The sequence below is a fragment of the Mandrillus leucophaeus genome, unplaced genomic scaffold (assembly GCF_000951045.1).
Source record: "Mandrillus leucophaeus isolate KB7577 unplaced genomic scaffold, Mleu.le_1.0 Scaffold188, whole genome shotgun sequence".
Classification (NCBI taxonomy): domain Eukaryota; kingdom Metazoa; phylum Chordata; class Mammalia; order Primates; family Cercopithecidae; genus Mandrillus; species Mandrillus leucophaeus.
The window spans coordinates 2,990,981-3,002,391 of NW_012101898.1; the positions used below are offsets into that span (position 1 = coordinate 2,990,981).

The 11,411-nt window shown below is 47.9% G+C and overlaps 1 protein-coding gene across 1 annotated transcript in view; it reads left to right on the plus strand.

Moving 5' to 3' along the window:
- Positions 1 to 10,402, plus strand: part of ANKRD33B (ankyrin repeat domain 33B) — a 157,008-nt gene extending 146,606 nt beyond the window's left edge. The window contains 2 exon segments of the mRNA XM_011978062.1: positions 9,560 to 9,867; positions 9,869 to 10,402. Of these exon segments, the coding sequence (XP_011833452.1) occupies positions 9,560 to 9,867; positions 9,869 to 10,402 (842 nt within the window).
- The last annotated feature ends 1,009 nt before the right edge of the window (positions 10,403 to 11,411 follow it).

Consider the following 11,411-nt stretch of genomic DNA (forward strand, 5'->3'; position numbering starts at 1 on the left):
GTAACGTTAGGAGGTGACGTGGAGTTGCGTGGTAACGTTAAGAGGTGATGTGGAGTTGCATGGTAGTGTTAGGAGGTGACGTGGAGTTGCATGGTGACATTAGGAGGTGATGTGGAGTTGCATATTAATGTTGGGATGTGATATGGAGTTGCATGGTAACGTTGGAAGGTGACGTGGAGTTGCATGGTGATGTTAGGAGGCAACATGGAGTTGCATGGTGACGTTAGGAGGTGATGTGGAGTTGCATGGTAACGTTAGAAGACGACATGTTGTGTGGTAACATTAGGAGGTGATGTGGAGTCGCATGGTGACATTAGGAGGTGACGTGGAGTCACGTGGTGACGTTAGCAGGTGACGTGGAGTCGCATGGTGATGTGGAGTCACGTGGTGACATTAGCAGGTGACTGCGGAGTTGCGTGGTAATGTTAGTAGGCAATGTGGTATGGCATGGTGATGTATGTGGCAATTTCTGTTTTCTTTGATGTGTCATAGAGTGGAAAATTCTCAGGCTATCAAACTGAATCAACCACCCTTTGTCTTTCGCGCCATCTTGGAGAAAGCACTTCCCTGTTCCATCTGTGAAATGGGAGTAATGACCTTTCTCCCTCACCTCCCTGAGGCTAAAATATGACAACACTTTATATACTGCTAAAGGCTATCCAGCTGCAATGAGCTACTAAGCTAAATGCTACACAACTAATAGCTTTAATTCTTTTCTCACTCTGAAATAGAATCAATGATCATCCTTCGTGCAACCTCTTCGGGTTATTTTGAGAATTAAATGAGAAAATATGTGTCAAGCGCATGTTGTGTTAGATTCAGTTAGCAGCTGAAATCTCGGTGAATGTGCGATGCTGCTTTCACCGTTACTTAATTCTGTTATTTTAATTTCTCTTTATTTTTGTTCTTGGCACTGGGTTCAGCCAGTCCTGCTTGGCACTGCAAGTTCCTAAAGAAGTGGATTTCCTCTCTGTTCTTACTTGTTCTGCTGCTGTAACAAAATACCTCACCTGGGTAATTTACAAACTGTAGAAATTTATTGCTCACACTTGGGGAGGCTGAGAAGTCCAAGATCAAGGTGCCGGCAGGTTCGATGTCTGCTGATGTCCCTTCCTTCTTGCTGTCTCCTCTTATGGCAGAGCGGACGCCGAGGCATCCTCAAAACCTCTTTCATAAGGCACTAGTTTGATTCAGGAGGGCACAGCCTTCGTAATCTAATCACCTCCTCAAGGCATCACCTCTTAATGCCATCCCAGGGAGTCTGAAGTTCCAGCATAGGAATTTTGAAGGGTCGTCAACATTCAGACCACAGCATCACCCCTGTCTTGATTATCCTGAGGGTGGCATCAGAGTTTTCCCAGGCATCGGTGCTTCCAGTAATGTCACATTTCTGTTCCAGGACCCCTGCTGGGCTCCCACATTTAGTTGTCTTCTTAGTTGTCCCCAGTCTTTTTCTTCTTTTTTTGTCTTTTTTTTTTGAGACAGTCTCACTTTGTCGCTGTCCCTAGTTGTCTTCTTCTTTCCAGTCTTCTTCTTCTTTCTTCTTTCTTCTTTCTTCTTCTTTCTTCTTTGTGAGACACACTGTGTCGCCCAGGCTGAAGTGCAATAGCGCAATCTTGGCTCACTGCAACCTCCACCTCCCGGGTTCAAGTGATTCTCCTGCCTCAGCCTGCCGAGTAGCTGGGATTACAGGCACCTACCACCACACCCAGCTAATTTTGTATTTTTAGTAGAGACGGGGTTTCACCACGTTGGCCAGGTTGGTCTCGAACTTCTGACGTCAGGTGATCTGCCCGCCTTAGCCTCCCAAAGTGTTGGGATTACAGGCGTGAGCCACCGCATCCCGCCCCTAGTCTCTTCTTGGGTCTGTGAAGTTTCTGTCATAACCTGTTGCCCGTGACGGGACAGTCTTGATTCCAGCCAGTGTGCAGCGCTGCCTCGTCTGAGCCTATCTGTTGTTTTTCTCGAGCTCAGTCTGGAGTTACAGGATTCACAACTGCTTCAGATTTATCTTTCCTTCTGCTTTAACCTTAGGGGATTCTTTAGTCCTAGGGGATGCTATAAGAAAAATAAGTTCAGTGAATAAGAATAGAGGCTTCAAAGATGAAAACTTTCTTAGAAATAAAGAAAAAAAATCATAATTAAAAGTGAGTCCCATCGATTGTATTTTTGATTCAGAGATGATAGTTTCATTTAAAAAAAAAAATCAACGAGATATCAGTTTCAACAGAGTTTTGGCCCTGCCTGCCCTTATCAATGAGAAATGGTTCCTTCTAATTAAATGGTGATTATCTGGTGCTTTTGTGTTTGGCCGGAGCTTCAGATGCTTTTGCTATTTCTGGATCTAGTTATAATTGAGTGTAGATCTTTGGTAATTTACCTTTTCAACTGAACATTTATGATGTCAGTCACATCAGTGCACTTTCCGACTGAATTAATTTGAACTGCAAACCTTTTGTAGGTCAGTTGCCCTCTCCTCATTTGGTTCAACTGCTGTGCTTTCTTCCCTGGGTCTCCTGGGGGTTTCAGGCATGTGTGACAGCATTTAGAGGATTCCAGAAACACCTTGCACATCTCTTGGAACGATGAGCCTGCGGGCAGTGGGTTTGCTGCTGACATTGCTTTTCCCCCATCAGTTATTTGGATACAAATCTGGCATTAGATTTTATACTCTCCCTCCCCTGTTCCCCACTTTGCAAGCCCATCCCCCATCACAGTCTAGAACAATCCACAGATTATTGTCTGTGGGATCCTGTAGTGAGTCTCTCCCTGTCCTGTACAAGGTACAGAGCAAGGAGCTGAACAGAAATAACGCAGGAGGACCCAGTTTCAAATTCGTCTTCTCCACTTCCCATCTCTACACCTGCAGCCTGTCACTCACCTCTCTAGGACTCAGTTTCCTCTTCTATAAAATGAGGCTAATGATAGCACCCACTGCAGGAAGGCGGGATGCGGATTGAGCAAGTTCACGTGGGAGCAGCCCCCAGGTGCCTGCCAGGCTTGGAGAAGCCTTCTGGACATGTTGGTTGTGATTATTGTTATTGTTATTATTATCATTATTGGTGAGTTTGTGTGTTCAATAGTTATCTGTTAAGTGAATGAAAAAATATGGTTTGTTTTTCCCTTTGAAAAATATCTTGTGAATGAGATACTTAAACTTTCTTAGTGAGGGTAGTAAGCCCCTACTTCAGGGTTTTTGTATTTTGCTTTTTTTTTGTTTTGTTTTGAGACAGAGTCTCACTCTATCGCCCAGGCTGGAGTGCAGTGGTACGATCTCAGCTCACTGCAATCTCCATCTCCCGAGTTCAAGCGATTCTCCTGCCTCAGCCTCCTGAGTAGATGGGACTACAGGCACCTGCCACCACGCCCAGCTAATTTTTGTATTTTTAGTAGAGACAGGGTTTCTCCATATTGGCTAGGCTGGTCTCAAACTCCTGACCTTGTGATCTGCCCGCCTCAGCCTCCCAAAGTGCTGGGATTACAAGTGTGAGCCACCGCACCTGGCGGGGGGTTTCTTAATTTCAGCACTGCTGACATGCAGAGCCAGATAATTCTGTGTTGTGGGGGCTGTCTTTCAAATTGTAGGATTTTTAGTGGCATCCCTGGCCTCTACCCACAAGACGACTGTAGCACCTCCCCAGTTGTGACTACCAAAAATATCTCTAGATGTTGCTAACAGTCTCCCAGTTTGGGGGAAAAATTGCTTCCCGTTGAGAACCACTGATGTAAATAATTTAAATGGGAAAGGATATACAAAGTGAGAAGAGACATTTTCCCCTCTGTGTACTCTTCCTCTCTTGTTCTGTATTCTTCCCTCAAATAAAAGTGTGACATCTTGGCTGGGCACCGTGGCTAACGTCTGTAATCTCAGCACTATGGGAGACTAAGGTGGGTGGATCACCTGAGGACAGGAGTTCGAGACCAGCCTGGCCAACATGGTGAAATCCCGCCTCTACTAAAAATACAAACAAAATTTAACCGGGTGTGGTAGCACACACCCGTAATCCCGGCTACTCAGGAGGCTGAGGCAAGAGAGTTGCTTGAACCTAGGAGGTGGAGGTTGCAGTGAGCCGATGTCGTGCCACTGCACTCCAGCCTGGGCAGCAGATGAAACTCTGTCTCAAAAAAAAAAAGTAATGTATTTTTTAGGGAGCTTTTGAGCTGCCTCTTAAGCTTTGGTTGTAGTGTAGAACTTATAGAAAATTTTCATCTTCTACTATTACTACTAAGCTTACAGTTCGCCCAAGAAAAGTGGGTTTTATTTTCCTTTTCCAGTAGATGGGTAAGTATTGCAAAAAAAAAAAAAAAGTGTTGAATTGCTTCCCCAGGATTAGTGAACAGCAGTAAGGACAGATGTTGGTATATTTGTAAAATTTGTGCAAATATTTTAAGTCTTATTCTTTCCATTTAAATATGTGATATTAAGAAAAATTAAACCATTTAAAGAAACTAAGAGCCAGAGCCTTTGTTTTAGACGGACACTTCAGATTTTAATAAAAAGTATAACCGGGTTCTGAGAGGCTGATCCATTGCATCTTTGGTTTTGGCCTCGTAAGGAATAACTCAGGCTGTTCTGAAGAGCATTGCAAGGGGAGTTGCAGAACCTTGTTAATTCATTGAAATATTAAGGCCCACAGTGACAGGTCTGTTTAAATAGGTGACTCCGAGAAGCATATCGAGGATGTGATTTTTTTCTGAAGACAGGCAGAATGTGTGGAGGTTGGCAGGTTCCAGGCTTGCTTAAGGGAGTTCACTTTCAGACCTGAAGTGCGGTGTAACTGCCGCAGCCTTCAGGAAGCAAAAACAAGCAGCAGTAAGCTCAAATCTTGCTGTGATTCCAAGGAGCAAAGTGGATTTAAAGGACGGCGAGGAACAGAGATCACAGATGCTCCCACTGTGGGTCGGAGGGTTGCTCTTGTCTCAGGGAAGCCCTGATATCTCCTGGAAAGTCAGATGATTTCCAACCACATAGAGGTTTCTTTCTGTTTATAAGGAAAACATAAGTTTCCTATGAAGTGTGAATTTGCCATGTAGAATTGTTTGAAGTCATTAGGCAGAGGAAGGATGAAAAGTCAAGCATTCTGTGTCACCTGAAAAGCAAACCTTGAGACAAGGACTTGAGGGCAAGTAGTTTCGTAGGAAGGTGGCCCCAGGAAGTGGAGTGAGGGAGCGGGAAGTGAGATTGGGAAGAATGGAAGCTAAGAAATGTCCACCAATGAGCAGCTTCCCCTTGTGGGCAGCCGGGACTCAGATCCCCTGGACCCTCCAATATGAGGAAAAGATATCGCAGAGATGCTGGGACGTTTATTTTCCAACTCCAGTCCCTCTTTCAGGGGAGATGAGAACTTTGAGCACACTTCCCACCTGCTGTGTTGCGGGGGTGGCTTGTCCTCCCTGCTGGGCTGGAGCACAAGCTTTTTCTCGGGACCCTAATCCAGATTTGTCATCCTGATTATACCCACAATGCCCAAGATACAGGCTGGAGGTGGCACAAGAGGAAGCAGTGAGGGCTGGTCCATAGTGGTCCCCTGTGGCCAGGAAAGGCCCCCTTGCAAGAGAGAGACCTGAGCTGGGGTTTATAGGGTGGATAACATGGGGGTGGGTGGGGGCTGGTGGAGAAACAGGAAGGGAAGTGACACATTCAGGGCTTCACGCTCCACCCACCTCCTGCTAGTCCTGGGCCTGGCCATGGCTCCCGGAGAAAGCCTTCTTGAGAATGAGTGATGGAAAGTATAGATTTTTTTTTCCCATTAGCACCTGTTTGGAATGTTTTTGGCTGCAAGTAACAGAAATCCTGACTAGACAGTGGCTTAAAGAAAACAGGCTGCATTTCTCAGCTCCTTAGAAGTCTGAGGTTGGCAGTCACCCTCCAGAGCTGGCCCTGGACTTCATGAGGACAACACAGACCCCAGTGGTTTCCTCCTGTCCATTTGGCTCCCCTTAGCCTGTTGATCTGTCACCCCTTGATTCCACAAGAATCACCCAATCCGTATTTCAGACAGGAAGCTGCAGCAGCACCGACCATGCTGGTCCCTTTCGTCAGGAGGTAAAACCCTCTTTAGAGCTCAGTCACCACTGCTGGGTTGCTTGGCTACTTGTAGCTGTAAGGGAGGCTGGAAGAATGGGGAACAGGATTGCAGCCATTAGATTCGACTAGTGATTCTCAGCCCAGGGGACATTTGACCCAGGGGACATTTGACCATGTCTGGAGACATTTTTGGTTGTCAGAACTGGCGGAGTGCTACTGGCATCTAGAAGAAGGTAGAGATCAGGGATGCTGTTAAGTGTTCTCCAATGCACAGGACAACCCATACCAAATAATTACCTGGCCTAATATGTCAATAGTGCTGAGGTTCAGAAGTCCTGGGTTAGACTGATCGTGATGCATTGCCAAGAACTGAGGATGTTGCTCCCTCAAGTGAAACAGAGGATTTTTGTGTAGACTTAGAGCGCTCAACAAGGCAGCAAGTGGACCCATGGGCGGCAGCCCCACTTTTGTCCATATGGTTGAGCCCTGGGCAAAACGACACTAGGTGGGAGGTGAGGATGCTGGGGGGTCTGCTGGCAGGAAGATGGATACAGTGGCATTTCAGAAATCCTCTGTATTCTCTGAAAGGTGTTTGCATAAAATGTTATTAATCAGTACTTATCTTTTATAATTTAATTACTGTGTTCAGGTCATTAATATGACCCTTTACAGTCTCTTCCTAAGGCAGCTGATCCCTAATTTATAGCATGACTCGGATTCTAGGATCCAGTGGCCTTTGTTCCTTAGAGTCTTTGTCTTTTCTGAGATCATTTTGAAAAGATAGGTGAACATCAGGACGAAGAGTGCAAAACTTTGGACAGCTCTTCCTCTGGTTTTCCATTAGCATTTGAAAAATGTCTCTTTCAGGCAGTGTTCATTAAGATTTTAATTTTGCAGTTTGTTCCTTTTTTAAGTGACATGCAATTAATTAAGGTTTAATGTGTCATCTATTTTTTGCTATGACACTTTTACTGCCCCCTTTTCATTTTAGTCAGTTTATAAATTGTACTCTCGCTAATGAGTTCCATCCTGATATCCAGTTCCAAATAATTACCACTCTTCTAATATGGCTATTCTTTAATGTGTCACAGAATTCAGATCCTTACCAGGCAAGCTCAGGTGAGCTGGGTCTGCGGGAGCCATGAGGCCACTGTGGGCCGGCAGGCCAGGGCAGCGGCTGGGGACCCGGCCTTCCTCAGTTCAGCACATATTGATCAGCCATCACATGTCAGACAACTGGGTCTGGGTCTGCATGGGATATACATGAAGAAGCGTCTGTTGGGCCCAGTCCCCGAGGAGCTCACAGACTAGATAACTGTCCTAGTTCTCCACGTTGCTTTGCTGGTGGAGATGGGACTAATGGGACTTGAAATCCTCAATGGTTTCTTTGGTTTTGAAATGGAGTCTGGCTGTTAGTCAGGCTGGAGTGCGGTGGCGCCGTCTCGGTTCACTGCAACCTCCCCCTCCCGGTTGAAGCAATTCTCCCACCTCAGCCTCCTGAGTAGTTGGGATTACAGGTGCCCGTCGCCACGCCAAGCGAATATTTTGTGTGTTTTTAGTGGAGATGGGGTTTCACCATGTGTTGGCCAGGTTGGTCTCAAACTTCTGACCTCAGGTAATCTTCCCTCCTCGCCCTCCCAAAGTGCTAGGATTACAGGTGTGAGCCACTGCGCCTGGCCCCTCAATGATTTTTAACAGTATGTGGGATTGAGATTGGACCAGTATTAATTGAACAGCAATTCCATATTAATTTCTATACTGCAACATTGAAATTTATGCAGATTTCATCAAGTTGAGTTGAAGTTTAACTTTGCAATATTTAATATTTGGGGGCAGTGGGTGGCCTGGGGAGATTTATTAAGTGACTAGTGTCAGGGCGACTGTGTAAGGAGACCTGTCAGTCAACCAATAGGATGTGGATATCAAGAGATTTATTTTAAGGAGTTGACTGTGTGGTTGTGGGGATTGGTGAGTCTGAAATTGGTGCGGTAGGCTTGAAGGCTGGAAACTCAGGCAGGAGTACATAGATGCTGCAGTCTTGAGGAGGAATTTATTTTTCTCCAGGAAAACTTGGTCTTTGCTCTGGAGGCCCTCAGCAGATTGGGCGAGGCCCACCCACATTATGGAGGGCAATCTTGACTTAAAGTCAACTGATTATAGATGTTAACCACAGCTGCAAAATACCTTCAGGGCAACACTTAGATCCATGTCTGATTAAATCACTTGGTATTCTAGCCTAGCCAAGTTGACATAGAAAACTAAAACTAACCGTCACACCGGGCCTGCCGGGTGGTAGGAAGTACATTAGACTGAGGTTAGGACACCCAAGTCTTAGACCCTCTCTCTGTTACTAGCTTGGGGGTCTCAGGCAGGTCCCACAGCTACTGTGACTGCCATTCATTTTGCAACAAGCCTTTTTGAAATTCATGCCCCCTACCCACCAGGATGAGATGTGTTGAGCAAACAAAAATGAATTTTTCTATTCTGGAAAAGCCCACCATCTGTTAAAGATAGACAGAGCCCGGCCAGCTAGCCTGCACTGGGAGAAGCAAAGGACCACCCATTTCCCACAGTCCAGGACCCATGGCAGTCCTCAGAGTGAGGCCACAGCTGGGGCGCCACCACTTTGCGAGTCACTGTTACTAGTCGTATTTTTAGAATATTCTAACCACAGCATTCAGGTATCCAAGGCAGCTTTATTGTCTGTTCTTCTCTCCATTGACAGAAAGCTATAGGATCTTATTTCTTTAAAAAATTCTGTAATTTGGCCGGGTGTGGTGGCTCATGCCTGTGATCCTAGCACTTTGGGAGGCCAAGGTGGGTGGATCACCTGAGGTCAAGAGTTCAAGACTAGCCTGACCAACACATAGAGAAACCCCCTTTCTACTACAAATACAAAATTAGCCGGGTGTGGTGGCACATGCTTGTAATCCCAGCTACTTGGGAGGCTGAGGCAGGAGAATCGCTTGAACCCAGGAGGCAGCGGTTGCAGTGAGCCGAGATTGCACCATTGCACTCTAGCCTGGGCAACAAGAGCGAAATTCCATCTAAAAAAAAAAGAATCTGTAATGTAGGTGCTGAATTCAGGCAGGGTTTCATTCAAGACAGATAATCAAATGGAACACTTAAAAGGCAAGTTGGACTGGGCTAGGCAATGGTGGCTCAGGCCTGTAATCCCAGCACTTTGGAAGGTGGAGGTGGGAGAATTGCTTGAGCCCAGCAGTTCGAAACCAGCTTGCGCAACAGAGCAAGGCCCCATCTCTACAGATGGGCTGTGGTGTAGTCCCAGCTACTCGGGAGGCTGACTTGGGAGGATGGCTTGAGCCCAGGAGGTCGAGGCTGCAGTGGGCCGTGTTCCCATCACTGCACTCCAGGCCCAACTTTGGGTGCTCACATGAGCACCGGGTTCGTGCAGTGGCCGGGTCTAGGGAGCCCTCTGTTAGGAGGCTTAGCTTTGCCCCAGGCTCTGCCTTGGGAGGGAAGAGTCCTTGTTGCCGCCACCCACTCTTGTGTGTGTTTTGCGTTTTGCAGGGGCGGATGTCCACGCGAGGGACCCCCGCCGTGGGATGTCGCCGCAGGAATGGGCCACTTACACGGGCCGCGTGGATGCCGTCCGCCTCATGCAGAGGCTGCTGGAGCGCCCTTGCCCGGAGCAGTTCTGGGAGAAGTACCGGCCCGAGCTGCCGCCGCCCCCCGAAGCGGCGCGGAAGCCCGCGGGCTCCAAGAACTGCCTGCAGAGGCTCACGGACTGCGTGCTGTCCGCGCTGACGCCGCGCACCATGCGGGGCCCGGAGGACCTGGGCGCCCTGGACCACATGGTCAGGATGACAACCAGCCTCTAACAGCCCCGCCGTGGCCATCGTGTGCCAGACCGTGTGCCCCGAGAGCCCCCCGTGCGTGGGGAAGAGGCGGCTGGCGGTGCAGGAGATCCTGGCGGCGCGGGCGGCGCGGGGCCCCCAGGCGCAGGAGGCGGATGAGGTGGGAGGCGCAGGGCAACGCGGGCAGACCGGCACGGAGGATGTGGACTGCCGGGAGGGCTCTCCGAGAGCCGACCTCCCGCCCCCGTCCCGGGGCCCCGCCGCGCCCTCCTCGCGGAAGGCCAGCCTCCTGCCCCTGCAGCGCCTGCGGCGGAGAAGCGTGAGGCCCGGCGTGGTGGTGCCCCGGGTCCGAGTCAGCAAGGCGCCGGCGCCCACCTTCCAGCCCGAGCGGCCGGCGCGGAAGGGCAGCACCAAGGACAGCGGTCACCTGCAGATCCCCAAGTGGCGGTACAAGGAGGCCAAGGAGGAGAAGCGGAAGGCAGAGGAGGCCGAGAAGAAGCGCCAGGCCGAGGCGCAGAAGGAGAGGCGCTCCGCGCCCTGGAAGAAGAGGACGTGAGGGCCTGTGTGCCTGGCGTGGGGGCCGGGGCAGGGGCCGGGGCCGGGGCGCGGCCGCGGGGCTGGTCGCGGAGAAGGAGGCGGCCTCGTTGCGCATCGCACCACGGTCGCTCCATGGACCACGAGGCCGCGCGCATTTCCAGGCTGTCTGTCCAGGCTGCTTCCAGGAGAGGGCTGGGGGAGCCACATCGATTCGCCTGTCACCAGCCCTCCTAGCAATCAGTACACCTAGCGGGCACGTTGCCTAAAAGGCTCCATTTAGAGAACCTCAATTAGGATTTTTTTTTTTTTTTTAAGATCAATTTATCAAAGGGCGTTTTTTGTGTAATTTTGTATTTTTAATCATTATTTATCAAATTTGCAACGTTTTACAAGTGATAGGCCCCCTTATATCCGAGGCAGTTTTAATACACTTGCCTGAAAACCTTTTATTTAAAATACTGTTTCTAGCAATAAGTATTCATGATACCTGTATGAGTTCACACAGACATCATGGGATTCTCCCCGTTTTGGTTGTTTGGTCTTTTCTCCTCATCGTGGGTGTAGGTGTGCACTGGATGTTCTTACTAATTAGCTTAAGTGATGCCAGATAGTTCTGTTTGACAGAGGCATTGACCCGTTCAGCCACATGATCAGGTGAGACAGAGAGATCAGATGTTATTGTATCTTTTTAAAACTCTTATCCATACAGTAATATATTGAGGGAAAACATATTGTCAAATTATAAAACAATGGAGAGATAAACATCTATTTATTGCTAGAATTAAACTCATTTTAAGAAAAGAGTTTTAGATAAACTGGATAGGAAATCTTTAACATTAAAAATAGATATGAGAAAAAAACTGTCATTCGATAAAATGGGGCAAATTTAATAAATGATTACCAGAAATACAAAATTAAGCCATATGTGCTCTTAAGTAATTCAAATCTAGATATTCTTAATATGTCAAAAAGATACAACAAGAGTCAGAAGCCCAGAATGATACAAATTACAGGAATGAGGAGGAGGC